The 22,165-nt window shown below is 38.2% G+C and overlaps 1 protein-coding gene across 1 annotated transcript; it reads right to left on the bottom strand.

Annotated features, from left to right (window-relative positions):
- Positions 1-992: 992 nt before the first annotated feature.
- Positions 993-21,537, bottom strand: LOC131939185 (uncharacterized). Its single transcript, XM_059297371.1, has 17 exons — positions 21,474-21,537; positions 20,754-20,830; positions 19,908-19,990; positions 19,173-19,293; positions 17,480-17,606; positions 16,584-16,684; positions 15,992-16,082; positions 14,147-14,287; positions 12,847-12,930; positions 11,692-11,766; positions 11,084-11,146; positions 10,027-10,113; positions 9,341-9,409; positions 8,382-8,468; positions 6,539-6,651; positions 2,881-3,030; positions 993-1,173 (listed from the first exon to the last, which is right to left on the bottom strand). Exons 5-17 carry the CDS (start codon positions 17,567-17,569, stop codon positions 993-995), a joined length of 1,332 nt encoding a protein of 443 aa, XP_059153354.1. The 5' UTR covers positions 17,570-17,606; positions 19,173-19,293; positions 19,908-19,990; positions 20,754-20,830; positions 21,474-21,537.
- Between the last annotated feature and the right edge of the window lie 628 nt (positions 21,538-22,165).

The raw sequence follows: 22,165 nt of genomic DNA, 5'->3' as shown, positions 1-22,165 counted from the left end.
ATGAGAATAATGTATGTTGCTGCGACAAATCCAAGACTAAAACACAAACACAGTGTATGTTGCTGCGACAAATCCAAGACTAAACCACAAACATATTGTATGTTGCTGCGACAAATCCAAGACTAAAACACAAACATAGTGTATGTTGCTGCGACAAATCCAAGACTAAAACACAAACATAATGTAATCTGCTGCGACAAATCCAAGACTAAAATACAAACATAGTAAACAATAAAATAAAAAAATAAAAACAACAATATTAATCATAGATTTTTATAAATAAATAATTTAAAATGATACTTTAAAAATAAATCTAAAGCAGAAAATGAGGATAATGTAGCCTATGTTGCTGCGATAAATCCAGGACTAAAACACAAGCATATTATGTTGCTGCGACAAATCCAAGACTAAACCACAAACATATTGTATGTTGCTGCGACAAATCCAAGACTAAAACACAAACATATTATATTATGCTGCGACAAATCCAAGACTAAAACACAAACATATTGTATTATGCTGCGACAAATCCAAGACTAAAACACAAACATATTGTATGTTGCTGCGACAAATCCAAGACTAAAACACAAACATATTGTATGTTGCTGCGACAAATCCAAGACTAAAACACAAGCATATTATATGTTGCTGCGACAAATCCAAGACTAAACCACAAACATATTGTATGTTGCTGCGACAAATCCAAGACTAAAACACAAACATATTATATTATGCTGCGACAAATCCAAGACTAAAACACAAACATATTGTATGTTGCTGCGACAAATCCAAGACTAAAACACAAACATATTGTATGTTGCTGCGACAAATCCAAGACTAAAACACAAACATATTGTATTATGCTGCGACAAATCCAAGACTAAAACACAAACATATTGTATGCTGCTGCGACAAATCCAAGACTGAAACACGAACATGTTCTTGCGACAAATCTTTAAAAAAAAACACAAGCATATTTAATGTTTCTGCTTTTAGATTTCAGTGCTGGTAGTACTGGTAGCACCAGTGAAATCGCTCATGCGCGGTATTGGAACTTCCTTGAGTTCTCTTGCAACTTCTGGAGGGACTTGGCTGAAGGTGGCCGTAGATAATTTGCTCCCATCAGCATCAGCGCCAAAGTTGGATCCACGTTCACCGTGGTCATCAGCAGATCTGATGGGGATAATAGGATAGGGATAGTAGGATAGGGATAATAGGGTTGTGATAGAGAGATTAGTAGGGTTGTGATAGATATATTAGTAGGGTTGTGATAGAGATATTAGTAGGGTTGTGATAGAGATATTAGTAGGGTTGTGATAGATATATTAGGGTAGTAATTAGGTATAATGGGGTAGTTATATAGATAATAATAGTGTAGTGATACAGATAATAAAGTAGGGATATAGATAATTTGGCAGTGATAGGGATAATAGTAGGATAGTGAAAGAGATTATACTAGGGTAGTGATAGGGATAATAGGATAGTGTTAGAGATTTAAGGATAGTGTTAGAGATTTAAGGATAGTGTTATAGAAAATAGGGTAGTTATAGAAATATTAGGGAAGTGATACAGATAATAAAGTAGGGATAGATATATTAGCGTAGTTATAGTGATAATTTGGTAGTGATAGAGATAATATTGGGATAGTGATAGGGATAATGGTAGGGTAGTGATAGGGATAATAGTAGGGTATTGATAGATATAATAATGGTGTAGTTATACAGATAATAAAATAGGGATAGAGATAAAAGGGTAGTGAAAGTGATAATATGTTAGCGATAGATAGTTTATTATTTAATTATAGTGTTAGACGTTAGAGATTTAAGGATAGTGTTAGAGATTTAAGGATAGTGCTATAGAAAATAGGGTAGTGATAGAGATACTATTGGGGTAGTGTTTTTGCTCACATGTTCTGAATTTTCAGATGAGTGCACATGCGCCGAAGCGTTGTAAGCACTCAGCTGGTTGCAACTTAAATTTACTAATCTTTACTTTTTGAGCCCAGAGTTTTAAAATTTATAACTTCGGTAGATCCTACTAAAACAATTTAGATTTTTTTAAAGTTACTTAGTATTTCTTTAATTAAATCCCAAGCACGTTTAAAAAAAAAGAAAAGTGTAATTCACAATGCTTAACAATATTGTATTAAAACCAGTTTAGATTGTGGTTAAAGAAAAAATAATTAAATATAAAAATAGAATTTAATCAAATTTATTTCTGCAAGTTATTTTTCAATTTTCATTGAACCATATTTTGTTTAAAGTGTATCTACGTATGTTCAGTTTCCATCTGATAGAGAAATACATCTATAGGCCCTCTGGTACTGATTATAAAAACAAGCATATAAAAAGTGATAATTATATAGGTTTTAAATGGGACATAATTAACATAAAGGAACGAATCAAGGGCCGATTGTAAAATATAGCGACTCAGCATTCAGTATGGTTATTATGTTATTATTCAGTATAGGTGTAAATTTTCGAAGAAATTGGGCGCTTCAGCAGACACATATTTAGCCCTGTTCATTCAAATCATACACGCTGTTTCTAAAGCAAACCGTTAGGACTTTTTAAAAAACGTAAATAAAAAGCATTGTAACAAAACATTCCTCTTCACTCAAGGTGTGCATGGAGTTATTCTTCCTTTACTTTAATTTTAAACTTTTTAAAATTTGAAAATTCTGAGAACTAGAAAAATAAACGCTTCTCCAGTTAGGAGTCATCAATAAATAACATCACGCTTTTTTGACGATTTTTAATATTTCCCTCACTACTTAAAAATAGTGTTTTAGTGTTCAGTTAGGGATGTGTTTCTATTTAAACTTAAACCAGTTTAAATAAGACAGAGGTAGAAGAACAGAGAGGCAGTTTAGAGAATTACCGTATACTTGGGGCTGGGGGCGCTGCTTCAGGTTTGATGCCTTGGTCCTGAGCTGCCGCAACAGGAGGTGGCGCCCCACCTGATAGCGCCCCACTCGATGCCGCCCCACCCGATGGCGCCGCCTGGGAATGAGCACCCCCATGAGGGGCACTGTATAGAGAAGCAAAAAATGTTGCAAATATGATACAAGAGTTGGAATTTGTTTTCATGCAACATCTTTTACAATTTTGCTGAATTTTGAATGCCTAACGTATACCACAGCAGTAGTTTTGAAAAGTAGAAGAAACAAAGTGGAATATGTTATGCTGAATTCTTATCTTCGATTCATTTCTTCGATTATTATAGAGTGGTGGATATGCTTAATAAAAGTAGTCCATCTAAACATCTTAGACGGCTATGTAGATATTTTTAATTAAAGCTTAGGACGCATTAAAAAAATTAGGTGATTCCTGTATTTCTTTTATAGAATTAACAAAGCACAGCTTTAAAGGGCAATATTTTTTTTGGGGGGGGGGGGGGGGGGCAGATGTGGGTGAGGTTGTTTTTGTGGCTGTTCACAACAGGTAACCATAAGCCTCTATGGGACAAATGCATAGTGAGACCATTAAGCTTGTATGGGACATATGATTAGTGAGACCCTTATTCCTCTAAAGAAAAGACAACATGAGACCTACAAGTCTCCTAAGGACAAAAGCATAGTGGTCCACACACGTTATCTACTGAACAATAGCAAACAGTAACATCAAGGTGGATACAGGGATAGACGGGGTACATATCACACTTTACATTGGTGGTTTCAATTAAAGCACAGAGTATATATCACACTTTACATTGGTGGTTTCAATACAAGCACAGAGTACATATCACACTTTACATTAGTGGTTTCAATAAAAGCACAGGGTACATATCACACTTTACATTGGTGGTTTTAATAAAAACACAGGGTACATATCACACTTTACATTGGTGGTTTCAATACAAGCACAAGGTACATATCACACTTTACATTGGTGGTTTCAATAAAAGCATAGACAGGGTACATATCACACTTTACATTGGTGGTTTCAATACAAGCACAAGGTACATATCACACTTTACATTGGTGGTTTCAATAAAAGCACAGGGTACATATCACACTTTACATTGGTGGTTTCAATAAAAGCATAGACAGGGTACATATCACACTTTACATTGGTGGTTTCAATAAAAGCATAGACAGGGTACATATCACACTTTACATTGGTGGTTTCAATAAAAGCACAGGGTACATATCACACTTTACATTGGTGGTTTCAATAAAAACATAGACAGGGTACATATCACACTTTACATTGGTGGTTTCAATAAAAGCACAGGGTACATATCACACTTTACATTGGTGGTTTCAATAAAAGCATAGACAGGGTACATATCACACTTTACATTGGTGGTTTCAATAAAAGCATAGACAGGGTACTTAGCACACTTTACATTGGTGGTTTCAATAAAAGCATAGACAGGGTACATATCACACTTTACATTGGTGGTTTCAATAAAATCACAGGGTACATATCACACTTTACATTGGTGGTTTCAATAAAAGCATAGACAGGGTTCTTAGCACACTTTACATTGGTGGTTTCAATAAAAGCATAGACAGGGTACATATCACACTTTACATTGGTGGTTTCAATAAAAGCATAGACAGAGTACATATCACAATTTACATTGGTGGTTTCAATAAAAGCATAGACAGGGTACATATCACACTTTACATTGGTGGTTTCAATAAAAGCACAGGGTACATATCACACTTTACATTGGTGGTTTCAATAAAAGCATAGACAGGGTACATATCACACTTTACATTGGTGGTTTCAATAAAAGCACAGGGTACATATCACACTTTACATTGGTGGTTTCAATAAAAGCATAGACAGGGTACATATCACACTTTACATTGGTGGTTTCAATAAAAGCATAGACAGGGTACATATCACACTTTACATTGGTGGTTTCAATAAAAGCACAGAGTACATATCACACTTTACATTGGTGGTTTCAATAAAAGCACAGGGTACATATCACACTTTACATTGGTGGTTTTAATAAAAGCACAGGGTACATATCACACTTTACATTGGTGGTTTCAATAAAAGCATAGACAGGGTACATATCACACTTTACATTGGTGGTTTCAATAAAAGCACAGGGTACATATCACACTTTACATTGGTGGTTTCAATAAAAGCACAGAGTACATATCACACTTTACATTAGTGGTTTCAATAAAAGCACAGGGTACATATCACACTTTACATTGGTGGTTTCAATAAAAGCACAGGGTACATATCACACTTTACATTGGTGGTTTCAATAAAAGCACAGGGTACATATCACACTTTACATTGGTGGTTTCAAAAAAAGCACAGGGTACATATCACACTTTACATTGGTGGTTTCAATAAAAGCATAGACAGGGTACATATCACACTTTACATTGGTGGTTTCAATAAAAGCACAGGGTACATATCACACTTTACATTGGTGGTTTCAATAAAAGCATAGACAGGGTACATATCACACTTTACATTGGTGGTTTCAATAAAAGCACAGGGTACATATCACACTTTACATTGGTGGTTTCAATAAAAGCACAAGGTACATACCACACTTTACATTGGTGGTTTCAATAAAAGCACAGGGTACATATCACACTTTACATTGGTGGTTCCAATAAAAGCACAGAGTACATATCACACTTTACATTGGTGGTTTCAATAAAAGCACAGAGTACATATCACACTTCACTTTGGTGGTTTTAATAAAAACACAGGGTACATATCACACTTTACATTGGTCGTTTCAAAAAAAGCACAGGGTACATATCACACTTTACATTGGTGGTTTCAATAAAAGCACAGAGTACATATCACACTTTACATTGGTGGTTTCAATAAAAACACAGAGTACATATCACACTTTACATTGGTGGTTTCAATAAAAGCATAGACAGGGTACATATCACACTTTACATTGGTGGTTTCAATAAAATCACAGGGTACATATCACACTTTACATTGGTGGTTTCAATAAAAGCATAGACAGGGTACATATCACACTTTACATTGGTGGTTTCAATAAAAGCACAGAGTACATATCACACTTTACATTGGTGGTTTCAATAAAAGCATAGACAGGGTACATATCACACTTTACATTGGTGGTTTCAATAAAAGCACAGAGTACATATCACACTTTACATTGGTGGTTTCAATAAAAACACAGAGTACATATCACACTTTACATTGGTGGTTTCAATAAAAGCATAGACAGGGTACATATCACACTTTACATTGGTGGTTTCAATAAAATCACAGGGTACATATCACACTTTACATTGGTGGTTTCAATAAAAGCATAGACAGGGTACATATCACACTTTACATTGGTGGTTTCAATAAAAGCATAGACAGGGTACATATCACACTTTACATTGGTGGTTTCAATAAAATCACAGGGTACATATCACACTTTACATTGGTGGTTTCAATAAAAGCATAGACAGAGTACATATCACACTTTACATTGGTGGTTTCAATAAAAGCATAGACAGGGTACATATCACACTTTACATTGGTGGTTTCAATAAAATCACAGGGTACATATCACACTTTACATTGGTGGTTTCGGCCTATACTCGTCAATGTACTCGTTTCTTGCTTTCACTAAACCATAGGTGGCCAGCAGAGAGAAAAACACCGTCCATCCCATGGCACACCACCAGCCGCCCTGGAGAAAATAACATTTCAAGTCACGTCTAAGCCAGTCATACAACAAACCGAAAGTAAAGTGCTCTTTCTTCTTCTTCGCTCTTAATTTTAGAGTTGGGAGTAACTCCAACACAATTAACGATACGTGTCAACTGGTTATACGCCATTGAGGCCGTTGACTCCGATTTCAGCCTGCTTTACTTTTTCGATTTGCTTCTATAGCGTTTGTCCAACCAAGAACAAACTACAAGGCAGCGGTTGTTTGATTTTGGAGTTGTCTCTCCTAGAGGAGTGGCTGTCCCCAGCTAACGAGCCACATCTGCCCGAGGGTTTGAACTCGAGACTTTTCGGTTTAGCAATCGTGAGCTTTACAGACTCGACCACGCCAATTCCAAAAGTAAAGTGCAATTCCTGCTTTAGTAGTTCTTTTTTTTTAAAGAATTATATTATTTCAGACATAATGGTTCTTATGGCAGTTAAAGTAGAGTTCGCGTATGTCTTAGACATGTGGAAGGATTGTGCTCAGCTCTACACCCAGCAGAGGCGTAGCCACCTATATCTTCACTCGGGGTGAACGATCAATTTTTGCTCCAACCCCATTCCATTTTTAAATAAAATACTTAAAAAAAACTTTTTAAAAAACCACGTTTTTCTTGTGGACTAAAAGGTAGAAAATAAAATTTTCTTTTGTGCTTCCTCGAGCTGTGCAGGTTCTTGTGATGACTGACAAAAAACGTGGGTACGTTCACCATCAAATTTCCCGACCCATCTGCCCGACCCACGTTTTTTGTCAGTCATCACAAGAACCTGCACAGCTCGAGGAAGCACAAAAGAAAATTTTATTTTCTACCTTTTAGTCCACAAGAAAAACGTGGTTTTTTAAAAAGTTTTTTTTAAGTATTTTATTTTCTCCTTTTTAGTCCGTTGCTACACATGAAAAACGTGGTTTTTAAAAAAGTGTTTATAAATACACGGACTAAAAACTTGAGCGACCAGGATTCGAACCTGGGTTGTCGCGGCCACAACGCGAAGTACTAACCACTATACGATCACGGCCAGCGCGCTCACATCGATTGGGGGCCGAAGTAACTGGGTCAATAGGCCTCCAGTCTTGTCGGTATCTTTAGAAATCATGTCCTCAATTTTATGGTCCTTGGGGCGTAATTAAATTAAGCTAATTACGGTCACTAATTGCTAGTTTTTATGATTGCATCTGAAATTGTTAGGCGAAAGTAGCATGCATGCCAAATTTCAGGTCTATAGAGCAATCAGAAGTGGGCTAATTTTCGATGTCAATTTTAACAACAAACATCCAAACAAACAAACAAACGCGAAGCTGAGTTAAGAAAAACGTGTTAAAATAGTAGTTCACGTTGGCGAAAAAGTACCCCCGCCCTCCCTCATGTGGGAAATATTGATTGCGCTTTTCACCAGTTACTGTGTTCCTCGATAACATGATGTAGTAAACAGCTGGAAAGTCAAGTAGCCGTTTATTTTCTTAACTTTGATCGTGTATGATATTTCAGTAATGCAGCTCAAAATATGCAATTTGTTATATTTTTTTTAGCCAGTTTGGCGTCCAGATTCGCTCTCCTTTAGCTACGCATCTGACACCTAACCGCCTTTGTCTTTACCACTCCGTACCATATAACCCTTTAAGCTGATATTCCTTAGTGGAATTATTCTCATATATTTATTGGTGTATTCTTTAAAAAAAAGATTCCGGTATTTAATAGATTTTTTTTTTACCAGCGCTCTCAGGAATTGACAGAATCCTTGCGTGATTTCGGTGAACAGGTTTGAAATAGGCTTGCATATACCAATCTGGTTTTCTACCTAAAAACACAAGGAGGAATGTTTCCAATTTATGTTCTAAACAAACTGATTTCGAAGCAATTCATCTAACAAAAAAATTACTATAAAACTACGTTGTTTTTTTTAGGGAAAATGTATTTGCATAAAACTAGTTAAATTTTAAAAATTATTTGAAATGAAAGCAAACTTTTATCAAAGAGGAATTATTTTTAGTCTGTTTATCTCAAAGATATGTAGGTAAATTTTAAATTTAATTTAGTTTAATTCCTTTGTTATTTTATCTAATTGATCAGTTCTTGGTAGTTTTACCAGTGTGTTGGCAACATCAAGAATACGTTGAATGTTCGCAACTGAACAGTTTAAACTAGGCCAGTGGTTCTTAACCTTTTTTTGCAGGTACCGAACCCCACCAGTTTCACATGCGCATTCACTGAACTCTTCTTTATAGTTCTAACGTCTGCACTGACTAAATCCGATCGTGAATCATATGAGTCGGGTGTTGGTCTTGACCTCCGCCGTACCCCTGACTCACCAAACCTCTGGGGGTTCGGTCGAACCCAGGCTAGGAACCACTGGACTAGAACCTTCTATTTCAAACTATTTCATATCAAACATTTTAGAAAAATACATATTTGCGATAAAACGTTTCAAAAGTAAATGAAATGTTAAAGTTGAATTCATTAAAACTGTCAACAGCAGAGACAAAAACTTTCTTTCAGCACGCACAAAAGGTTTTATAGATCTGGGTTATGATTAGTTCTTGTTTAAATGTTCAATGATAACAGCGTAGAATTAGAGACTTACTTCATCCCAAAATTTTTTATGGATCTGGGTTATGATTAGTTTTTTTTGTTTAAATGTTCAATGATAACAAGGTAGAATGTGTGACTTACTTCATCCCTGACATGAGCTACATAGGTATCCAGGATACGAGTAAGTCGAGATTTGAACTCGTCTACAATCTGTAGAAATATTTAAATTACTTAAAAACAAAAGGCACATCTGATTCTTTTTTTTTAAACTATGAGGCGTAGCGAGGGGGGGAGAGACGGGGGGTGCGGACCGATCGAGTGACACCATTTAAGGGGGTGACACCAAGGCAAAAAAAGAGCAAAATATATAGAGAAAAATTTGAGGGGTGCAAATCGAATGTTTGAGGGGGGGGGGGGGGGTGTGCAAATCGAAAATTTGAAAGTTGGGGGGGGGGGGGGGTGACACCATGAAGTGCCGCACCGGGTGACACCCGACCTCGCTACGCCACTGACTCTTAGCATACCTTAGTAAAAAAAATTAGCGTTTTTAAGTTATAATATGAAACAATATAAAATAACTTTAAAAAATTATAGTTTATAAACTATGATATGAAACAAAAATAAAATAACTCAGTAACGATTTAAGTTATTTAAACTATAACTTGAAAGAACATAAAAATACCTTAATAAAGATTTGAATGATTGCAATAAAGATTTTAGTGTTTAAAACTATAGCTTGAAAGAAAAATAAAATACCCGAATAAAGATTTTAGTGCTTTCAAAACAGATTTAGTGATTAAACTGTTCCACCAAACAAAATAAAATACCTCGAGAAAGATGGCCGGTGCCTTAGTTTTCACGACGTTCTGCGCGTTTCTGAGCGCCGTAGTCACTGCCTCAGTGCGCATCTTCAGCTGCAAAAGATAGAAAAACCTCACATACTTCTTTCAATCATTTTGACGTCCGCTTACAACAGTGAACAAATCTGATCATCGTTTTAAAATTTGTTTTAACGCTTTTATAACGCTTTTACTCATTTACATACCCATGCTATTACTTTATGTAACATTCATTAGTCCGATTCCCAATTTATTGTATAAAATTTACACGACCCCTTCCCCACCCTCAACTCCGTGATTTATAGCATTAATAAATTGAAACTAATACATTGAGTCCACCCAACTCTGATGGGTACCTAACTCACGTTAGGGAGAGTAAAGGTGGCTGGGCATAGTGCTGACCACACTATCTCTTCATATGCCGAGGTCACAGAAACAAGTGAACTCTACTTCACATGCCCTATAGACTGTCAGGTTTGAAAGGGAAACTTTACTTTTACTTTATTTCCCCACCCTCATCCCCAAATAATAGTTTGTACAAACTCCGCGATTTATAACATTAATAAATTGAAACTAATACATTGGCCAGCACTATCCTCAGTTGCCTTTGTTTCCCTAACATGAGTCAGGTACCCAATAGAGCTGGGTGCGCTCAGGGACGTCCTACAGCTCAAACTCTCGAGACTTTCGGGTTAGCAGACGTAAGCTGTACCACCCGACCACGCCACACAGAGCTGCATGGACTCAGGAACGTCCTACACTCGATCTCGGGATCCGAACTCGAGACTTTCGGTTTAGCAGACTTAAGCTGTACCACCCGACCACGCCCCACTGAGCTGCATGGACTCAGGAACGTCCTACAGACTCGATCTCGGGATCCGAACGCTAGACTTTCGGGTTAACAGACGTAAACTGTATCCTCCGACCACGCCGTCATATAGTATGATATACAGTGGAACCTAATCACGGCTGATCATTTTGACCTGAGCATCGGACTAATTAGGGGAGATTAATTAATTAGTTGAGATGTATAACACCAACTGACCGTGGAGGATGGTGGTTCGAGTATTTGTTTCTTTAGCTTGTCAGAAGTTCCTTTCAATTTCAACTGAAACACAAATTATGTTAATTAAATTACTCTGCTTGCATGTGTAATGTAGATAAGTCTCACTTGCAAATACGTACGTGTGTGTTATACGTGTGTGCTTATTTTTTTATATCTCAAGTGTGTATATACTTATGGGCGTGTTAAAAGTGGCATGTATCTATATTACTCTTGCATGTTCCTGTTCACTTATGCATGTATAGGTATGTCATGTATGCATACACTTTTGTGCTGTTATTTGTTCCTAGGCCATACATCAATGTTGCACTCACCATTGCCTGCTTGCAATCAATATTGCACTCACCATTGCCTGCTTGCAATCAATATTGCACTCACCATTACCTGATTGCAATTAATATTGCACTCACCATTGCCTGCTTGCAATCAATATTGCACTCACCATTGCCTGCTTGCAATCAATGTTGCACTCACCATTACCTGATTGCAATTAATATTGCACTCACCATTGCCTGCTTGCAATCAATATTGCACTCACCATTGCCTGCTTGCAATCAATAAGGCACTCATCATTGCCTGCTTGCACTTACCATTGCCTGCTTGCATGCCGTTCCTAAGACTTCTCGGGTCGTCTTTAACTCGGTTGCTATGCTCTGCAGTTCCTCCTAAAGTACGCCGCAGAAAGAAAATTCTAGAATTATGGTTATGCGCTTCAGATGAATAAAATTCATTTCAACATTTTTCATCACGTTAACGTTTGAAACCACGACAAGAGGCAAGTTTGCGAAAGTTATTATAGGATTTATCGATGCTAAAACTTTTTATAGCCTTTCCGATTGTATTATTTTCGTTTCAAATTGTTCGGTTGGGCGGAATTTCTTCTACATAATTTTAAGTATTTCTTATATAAACCGTTGACTCCTTCTTCTTCTTCTTCTTCGTTCTTAATTATTAGTGTTGAAGGGGATCGAGATTTATCTGCCAGTGGGTTTGAACTCGAGACTTTGTTCGAATTTATCAACCATGAGCTTTTTGCCGACTCGACCACGCCTCCAACACAATCAATTAATTACGTGTCAACTGGTTATGCGCCATTGAGGCCATTGACTCCCATTTCAGCCTGCTTTTCTTTTTGGATTTGCTTCCATAGCCTTTGTCCAACCAAGAACAAACTACAAGGCAGCAGTTGTTTAATTTTGGAGTTGTCTCTCCTAGAAGAGTGGCTGTCCCCAGCTAATGAGCCTCATCTGCCCGAGGGTTCGAACTCGAGACTTTTCGGTTTAGCAACCATGAGCTTTACCGACTCGACCACGCCGATTACCTCCGTTGACTCCGATTTCAGCCTGATTTTCTTTCTGGATTCACTTCCGTAGCCTTTGTTGACAAGAACACACTACAAAGCAGCAGTTGTTTCATTTTAGAGTTTTCGCTCCTAGATGGGTTACTGTACCCAGCTATCGAGACTCATCTTCCCGGGGGTTCGAACTCAAGACTTTTCGGATTCGCAACCTTGAACTTTACCGACCCCAGAGCTGTACAGACCCCACCCCTTTAATTTCTGTTAAACTTTGAGTAGTGTTTGTTATTTAAAATTAAGGATAACAATATAATGTGAGATTTTCCTACGGCCTAGGGATACAGTTATCATTTATGTTTCTGGTATGATTTAATGATGAAGTTATCTTTTTTTTTGGTATTATGATTTAATAAATTTGATAAATGTTACAGCAAAACTCTGAACTTACTTTAGCTGGAGTTACTGCTGCTGCGATAAGTGGAGTCAAACTGTTTTCACTGTTTTCAACTGGTGTTAAAATATCAATATCAGCCTAACAAAAAAAATAATTTACAAGCCTCAAAAATGCTTACAATTGTTATTTATAGAGAAACACATCGCAATACAATATATTACAATACAATACAGTATGGATCTACACAAGTAATTAGCTATTGTGATTATACCAAATTACTTACTAAGCACAATAGGGCTGGTAAGTAGGTCTCCAAACAGTTCTATGGCTCATGCAGGTTTTATTCAGCCGTAGAACTGGTTGGTGACCTACTTACCAGCCCGATTTCTACAGATTGTCGTTATTTGTTATACTTGTTAAAACGTGTTCAACTGTTACAAACGTGTAACTGTTACAAAGTTAGTAAATGTACGCTGTTAAATGAGATATTCACAGTTTATATTGTGATTAAATATTATATCAGTCTTATTGGTACGTGTAAAGAAGGTGTTGTTACGGGTCAGTTGTGATTAGATAGAAATAGGCTAGAATAATCTAGAACTTAAGGGAGAGAGTGCGTGTATGAGTTGAGTTTACCCTAGTGTGTAGTTAACCCCGATGTGTTTATGTATTGTTATCCCAAGGTCGAATGCGGGTATAAAAACTGGAGTGAATGATTGTAAGGGGGACGGTTGGTAGCTGCTAGGTACGAGGGCGTGTTGTGTAAAGATAAAAAGGACAAGCAAAATAAAGGTTTAATATTGCCTACAAACGTGTTTGTTGGATCGATCGTAACAGGTGTGTGTGGCGGGGGTCATTTACCCCCTCCCCTGTCATTTACCCCCCTGTCAATGACCCACCTGGAGAATTACCCCCTTCCCAATCTCAAGAATCTTGACCCCCCCCCCCCCCCAACTCTAACTCTAGATCTATATCTTACCTTAATTCTAACCTGAAGAAAAAGCCTAAACCTAAGCATTCGCCTCAGCCTAAAATTAAACCCAAAACCCAACTTCAACTCTACACATTAGTTTAAGCCTAATCCTAATCCTGACCCTAAAACTAACTCTAGCCCTTACCCTAGTTATGACAGGGGGGTAATATCCTACTTGGCGGGGGGGGGGGGGTAATTGACAGGGGGGGTAGTTTACAGGGGAGTAAATAAGGGTGTAATTACTCCGGGGGGTAATGTCGCTGAAGAAATGTCCGGGGGTTAATTGACGGGGAGGGGGGGGGGGTAATGCCCTGTTCCCGTGTGGAGGGTAGCATAAATTCCTTGAATCCTATGTTGTTTGGTTACAAAAGAACAGCTCACCAGTCTGTCGTACGTGGTGAAGACTATGTTGTCCTGTAGCTTAAACATAAAGTCCAGGAACTGCTTCAGGGAAGCCGATTGTACGGTGACTTTATCGAAGTCAACTTTTAGATCCTTTGTGACAGTGTCGACGTCGAAAAACTGTGATATTTAGACAAGTATCAGATTAGATGTAACAGGGGTACTTTAAACAGGAAATAGAGGTGTTGTAAGGGATATGGGCTACTATACACGTGTGTGTAGGGTCATGGGATCAAGGCTACTATACTCGTGTGTGTAAGTTCATGGGATCAAGGCTACTATACACGTGTGTGTAAGGTCATGGGATCAAGGCTACTATACGCGTGTGTGTAAGGTCATGGGATCAAGGCTACTATACGCGTGTGTGTAAGGTCATGGAATCAAGGCTACTATACACGTGTGTGTAAGGTCATGGGATCAAGGCTACTATACACGTGTGTGTAAGGTCATGGGATCAAGGCTACTATACACGTGTGTGTAAGGTCATGGGATCAAAGGGATTATACTCGTGTGTGTAGGGTCATGGGATCAAGGCTACTATACACGTGTGTGTAAGGTCATGGGATCAAGGCTACTATACGCGTGTGTGTAAGGTCATGGGATCAAGGCTACTATACGCGTGTGTGTAAGGTCATGGAATCAAGGCTACTATACACGTGTGTGTAAGGTCAAGGGATCAAGGCTACTATACGCGTGTGTGTAAGGTCTTGGGATCAAAGGGATTATTCACGTGTGTGTAAGGTCATGGGATCAAGGCTACTATACACGTGTGTAAGGTCATGGGATCAAGGCTACTATACACGTGTGTGTAAGGTCATGGGATCAAGGCTACTATACACGTGTGTGTAAGGTCATGGGATCAAGGCTACTATACACGTGTGTGTAAGGTCATGAGATCAAGGCTACTATATACGTGTGTGTAAGGTCATGAGATCAAGGCTACTATATACGTGTGTGTAAGGTCATGGGATCAAAGCGACTATACTCGTGTGTGTAAGGTCATGGGATCAAGGCTACTATATACGTGTGTGTAAGGTCATGGGATCAAAGGGATTATACACGTGTGTGTAAGGTCATGGGATCAAGGCTACTATACACGTGTGTGTAAGGTCATGGGATCAAGGCTACTATACACGTGTGTGTAAGGTCATTCATGGGATCAAGGCTACTATACACGTGTGTGTAAGGTCATGGGATCAAGGCTACTATACACGTGTGTGTAAGGTCATGGGATCAAGGCTACTATACACGTGTGTGTAAGGTCATGGGATCAAGGCTACTATACACATGTGTGTAAGGTCATGGGTCAAGGCTACTATACACGTGTGTGTAAGGTCATGGGTCAAGGCTACTATACACGTGTGTGTAAGGTCATGGATCAAGGCTACTATACACGTGTGTGTAAGGTCATGGGATCAAGGCTACTATACACGTGTGTGTAAGGTCATGGGATCAAGGCTACTATACACGTGTGTGTAAGGTCATCGGATCAAGGCTACTATACACGTGTGTGTAAGGTCATGGGGTATAGGCTACTATACTCGTGTGTGTAAGGTTTTGGGATCAAAGCTACTATACACGTGTGTGTAAGGTCATGGGATCAAGGCTACTATACACGTGTGTGTAAGGTCATGGGATCAAGCCTACTAAACAACTGTGTAAGGTCATGGGACCAAAGCTACTTCACATGTGGATAAGGTCACGGTATCAAAGCTGAGTGTGAGATGAAGGCTGAAGTCGGTGCAGAAGTCTATAAATAAAAGGCTTAGCGTCGTATATCTTAACTTACAATAATCATTTCTCGTAACACACTAGTCACGATACCTTTTTATAATTAGTATGCTCTGTGATATTAATTATACCGCCCTTATCCAATTGGAAAACATGATATGCTGTTCTCCCTTGTTCACATCCTCTAGAAAAAAAAAAAAAGTTTTGTATTTTTATTATTTGTTCTCTTAAAATAATTTATGTTTTTATTTCGAACGTTTATATTTTTTTAACAAGTTTTAATAGTTCGTGTGTAAAAATGAAAATACACGTTTTACAGACATAAAAATGGGACCGGTAGACTTCACCTGTTTTCTGACGAGGTCACGTGATGGGATACAGTGGTCAGCACTATGTCCAGCCACTTTCTCCCACGTGAGTCAGGTACCCATCAAAGCAGGTCGGCCTACGTACTCAGACCTGGGATCCGAACTAAAGCTTTCAGGTTTGCAGGCGTATGCTGTACCATACGACAACGCCATCGATTAGCCTTAATGCATGTTTTGTGAAATACAAACTTAGCCGAAGATCCGAACTTTCGGATTAGCAGCCGTACACTCTACCATCCGACCACTCCGTCCCGCCAATATAATAAAACTTATTTACACGTTAAATATCTTTTTTGTGATGGACTTCGTTTACTCACTGCATGGCACTATGTAGGGTCAATGAAACCTTTTTCCCGGGGTAGAGCAGTTCTCCTAGCCAGGTACTCCCAGCACTCGTCTTTAACACGGCATCCATTACCTGGTTGTAGTGGGGAGGTGTTGTCAAGTGAATATTTCACATTTCCTGTTCTCGTGTACTATAACTCCCCCCCCCCCCCCAGACACACACACAGAGTACTAAGCATGCATATAAGTTCGATATCGAGAAATGTGGTGTCTTAATGTGGTGATGATTGCATTCTCAGCTTGTCGTGTTTAGATTTTACTAGCCGTCCCGGCCAGGCCCTGCTCTGGCATCTCTGAAAAATGTATCTGTAAAGGACCATAACTTGTGTGTTTAGTAATCAGCATTTACCCGGCATTGCCCACCCTAACCACAACCAACCAAAACAAAAAAAAAAACGGAAACATAACACTAACATATATATATAACCCTAACCCTATATATATATATATATATATATATATATATATATATATATATATATATATATATATAATATGTATTGTATATAATATAATATGTATTGTATATAATATATATAATATGTATTGTATATAATATATATATATATATATATATATATATATATATATATATATATATATATATATATATATATATAGGCCTATATATATATATATATATATATATATAGGCCTATATATATATATATATATATATATATATATATATATATATAGGCCTATATATATATATATAGGCCTATATATATATATATATATATATATATATATATATATATATATATATATATATATATATATATATATGGTAGCGGGGGAGTAACATAGTGTCTGTGGTTGGTGTACTAGACAACGAAGAGAAAAACTCCAACAACAACTGGCTTGCCTGGTCGACACCGCGTAGATCACTCAACGTCACGCAGGTAATTTTTTGTAGGGGGACGCCCAACGCGTAAAGACTGTTAGTTTCGAGCATCAGTATCCAGTTGAGCACGAAAAAAAATGCTATGTATCTGATAGACAGGAAGATATACCACATGAAATCACCAGCATTTAAAACTGAGGCGATTGAACTGAAGTTGGTTATGTTTTAAAATACGGGGTAGGATTGATGACTGACTTGGTGACAATAGAGTTTGTAAGTCTCGTTCTCTCTCATTTAAATTCGAAGTCTCGTTAGCCAGGGAGAGATTTAAGTTTTTTGGAGCGATATTATTCGTTGTGAACATTTTCCCCATAATTAATTTTAAAAATGGGGTAATTTGTTTCTAGGCCTCGCTTCAAGATTTTAAAATACCAACAATTGTAAACATTTTAATAATGATAGAATCACATTAAATACCGATGGGTTTTTGGTTGTTAATCAAATTATATTAACGAGCCGACCCGCTGCTATCATACGCCGCTATTTAGTTGTTTTATTTTCTACTTTTTTTTTAGTAATTCATAATTTGTGAATTCGACAGTACCAATGCTGCCACTGAAAATATTTGCTTTAAAACACTAACCCCCCCCCCCAACCCCTACCCTACACCCCCCCCCCCCCCCCCCCCCCCGTGAAAGCAGCCTCCTATAGTTACCTCCTGTAAGTTTAAAATCGTTTCAAACTAAATTATCTGCCCCTAATAGCCGTCACCAAACCCCGTCTCTATGATTGTAAAATGTAAACAGCGTGACCACAGCTCACCAGAAAATGTGGGGGTGGGGTGGGGGTGGTAGTGGTAGTGGTAGTGATAGTGATAGAGAGGAAGAGAGGGGACTGTAAAGGCGCGCTTGCAGCTTGTTTTCTAACGGCTCCCAGAAGAGAATTATTCTGTTACCGAATGCCCGTAATTAACAATCAATCCACCTTTATGGAATGACCGCATTTAACTTTAAATCCACCTTTATTGAATGCCTGTAATTAACATTCAATCCGCCTTTGAGGAATGACCGAATTTAACGTTCAATCCGCCTTTATGGTCATTCCATGACCGAATTTAACGTTCAATCCTTTATGGATTGACCGAATTTAACGTTCAAATCCACCTTTATGGAATGACCGAATTTAACGTTCAATCCGCATTTATGGATTGACCGTATTTAACATTCAATGCGCCGTTATTGAGTCACCGTATATAACATTTAAGGCACGTTTACATTTTTTTTTTAAATGGGCTGTAAATGTAGCCCAAGTGGTACAAGGCTGGTGATTCATGCCATTCTGATGCTGGCTTGTTGTCAGTGGCGTAGCGAGGTCGGGTGTCACCCGTTGCGGCACTTAATGGTGTCACCCCCCTCAGAGGCGTAGCGTCTTCCCGGGGACAAACTTTCAATTTTCGATTTGCACCCCCTTCCTCCTCGAACTTTCGATTTGCCGCCCCCCCCCCCCCCCTCGAACTTTCTATTTTAACCCCCCCCCCCCCCCTCAAATTTTTCTCTATATATTTTACTATTTTTTGCCTTGATGTCACCCCCCTAAATGGGTGTCACCCGGTGCGGTCCGCACCCCCCCCCCCCCTCGCTACGCCTCTGCTTGTTGTATATATTGAAGCCGGTGATGGCAATAGACTGTGAAATAACGTATAGCCGGTACTTACACCCTGAACGCATACTTTCCCCAGTTTACTGTTGTAAGGTTTCAAGACCTCAATGAAACTGATTAGTAAACAGACGACAGCAATGATATATAGCAGAAACATAAATACGCCAAAGTTGTATCTGTAAAAGAAAATAAATAATTCTGATTAAAAATGTTGAAAATAATGTTGGGACAGATGGATTTTTTTATGTTTAAAAAAAAAATTGATAACAAATATACCACCTAACAATTAATTTTAAAACCATTTTTCAACGGGAATAAAAGAAGACAGAAAGGCCATTTTTCAAACGGGAATAAAAGAAGACAGAAAGGCCATTTTTCAACGGGAATAAAAGAAGACAGAAAGGCCATTTTTCAACGGGAATAAAAGAAGACAGAAAGGACATGTTTTCAACGTGTTCGGATCTCGGTATGACGTTACTGAGTCTACCCAGCTCTGAGGGGTACCTAACTTATATTTGGGAATGTAAAGGCGGTTGCGCACAGTGCTGACCACACCATCCCTTCGTAAGCCGAGGTCGAGAAACATGAACTCTACTTCATTTGCGCAACAGATATTAAGGTCAGAAAGGGAAATTTACTTTTTAACAGAATGAACTGAATATGAATTACCGTGCTACTTGATTGAATGAACTGAATATGAATTACTGTGTTACTTGATTGAGTGAACTAAATATGAGACAGTTTGTTGCTTGAAGGAACGAACACAGAATCAAACATTATTAATGCTTACCTGGTTACATCGCCTCCTAGAACCACCTGCATGAATTCTTTGACATCAGCCTTGGTACCGTTGATAGTATCTTTCCCTAAAATCTGCCCAAAAGGGTAGAAGGTGGTTTAAAATCAATCAATCTATCATGAACCTAGATGAGAAATCAATCAGTCTTAATAGATAGTGTGTCCACGCCATTGTTGATACTGATTTTTAGATACGCCACCCGCGGCGTAGCATACGCCGCTATTTAGTGGACGGGTGAAGACTTCATGAAAGACGCAGTTTTCCAAATGGGGTGGGTGGGTGGGTACGCACTGTTGCGCATACCTGGAGAGTGAGGGTTAGAGAGTCGGCGTGCGTGCGTGGTGTCCTGCATGGTTGGGCGACATAAAGAATTATATATATATATATATGTATATTGTATAATATATATATGTTATGTAGAATAGGTTTTTTTTATGTTTTATTTTCAACGTCTCAGTAATTTATAAATTGTGAAAACGATACTACAAATGCTGCGACCACAAACATTTTGTTTGTTTTAAAAAACTATCAGTAGCTTGTGGACGATTATCCTCCCCTCTCCCCCCCCCCCCCGCCCCGTTAAATCAGCCGTCCGTGACAACAGCTTACAGACGACAATGAAAAGATCAAGCAGAACTTGTTACCTCTTTTTAATTTCAAATTGTCTAAAACCTAAATTATCTGCCCCTAATAGCCGTCACTAATTCGACCCGACTCTACGAGTGTAAAACATTCGACATAGAGAATTATAAATATTTTTTTCTGGAGGAGCGGAGGGGGGGTGGGGGGGGGAGTCAGCAGACGACATACATCTTATCCTCGATGACGAACACTTACTTGTTTTTGAATGTCTTCCAGCCCTTTACTAATATCGCCAATGACTTTACTGTAGCTGTTCATTTTCTTGATGATATCTGTGGGTTTAGAGAGATCTCTATGAATACAACTACCAGCAAAGTTTTTTTTTTAGAACTACAGGTATAAAACAGAAGAAAGAAAAATGAAAGCTGAGAAATATTTTTATATGCGTCCCCCGTCCCCCGTCTTCTACCTAACTGGGTTTGTTCTGTGCTCACGCGAATTTTGGAATGTTTCCCTTTATACTTTCAGACCGACGAGGTTTAGCCAATAGGGCTGGTAAGTAGGTCACAAACCAGTTCGACGGCTCAATAAAACCTGCATGAGCCATAAAACTGGTTGGTGACCCACTTACCTGCCAGATTATAAACAATAAAGCGTACACATGTTAAAATCCATGTTAAATTCTGACGTTTCGTGCAAAAGAAGAAGTAGAGTTTATGTTTTATATGTTCACGACAGGCAACGAGAAACTGTAGTCAGCACTATGTTTAGCCCCCTTAAAATTTACCCGGGTTATATATAGAGAGTGCCTTCTCACTTATTTGCGGAGTTGTGGTTTTTTTTTCAGACATGTATATCATACATGTTGCAAGTGTAAACGCAGTATAACTTCACTGATGGGAGTAACAACAGTACTATAAAAGTAAACGATAATAAACATTTTTTGAAAGCTGATTAAAAAACAAACAAACCGACCTTTTCTACCGCTTTCTGTATCCTGCTGTATTTGCGTTGGAATGTTAGTTAAATGAACTCTGGACTAGAGAAAAAAACATATTTTTTTAAAATGTGGATTAATTAGGGATTTTTTTTTATAAAAATTTTAAAATTTTAAAAATTAAAAAATTAGTAGTTTATACGTTGGTGAAGGGCATGGCCTAGCGGTAGAGAACTAGACTGCTATCCCGAGAGTCCCTGAGTCCACCCAGCTCTGATGGGTACCTAACTCACGTTAAGGGAAAATATGCGGCTGGGCATATTACTGGCCACACTATCCCTTCATATGCCGAGGTCTCTGAAGCAGATGAACTCTACTTCGACTGCCCCATGTGTCCATGGGCATGAACGGAAAAAAAAAGATGATGATATGTTGGTGAGCTTTGGTTGATGAACCTTTCAGCGTCGAAGTTTTCAGGATAAACCGTGCACGATTTACCGGAGCGGTTAGTCAGTCATAGTTTATGACATATTGCTATCTCAGTTGTTTGGATATCACCGTGTACACTGTACCATCTTAGATGCAAGTTTGTCAGAGTTTACTGTACATCTATATCAAAACATTTTAACGGTGAAAAAAAATCGTGCTTCGTCGAACTATTTAATTTTTTTCCTCTAAATGTATCTGTTTGGTAAACAAAATGAGTTAATCTACTTTTCTGCTACAGTAG

The sequence above is a fragment of the Physella acuta genome, unplaced genomic scaffold (assembly GCF_028476545.2).
Source record: "Physella acuta isolate Inbredline_101_S28 unplaced genomic scaffold, ASM2847654v3 ptg000266l, whole genome shotgun sequence".
In the NCBI taxonomy this organism is placed as follows: Eukaryota; Metazoa; Mollusca; class Gastropoda; family Physidae; genus Physella; species Physella acuta.
Note: the sequence above shows the minus strand (reverse complement) of the source record. Positions and strands in the feature narration are given on the sequence as shown.

Coding starts and splice junctions, on each gene's coding strand:
- LOC131939185 (XM_059297371.1), bottom strand. CDS start 17,569: ATGCTCGAAACTAACAGTCTTTACGCGTTGGGCGTCCCCCTACAAAAA. Junction 10,114..11,083: donor TCGAACCACCATCCTCCACG/GTCAGTTGGTGT, acceptor TATCTTTTGCAG/CTGAAGATGCGCACTGAGGC. Junction 6,652..8,381: donor GTCAATTCCTGAGAGCGCTG/GTAAAAAAAAAA, acceptor TATTTTCTCCAG/GGCGGCTGGTGGTGTGCCAT.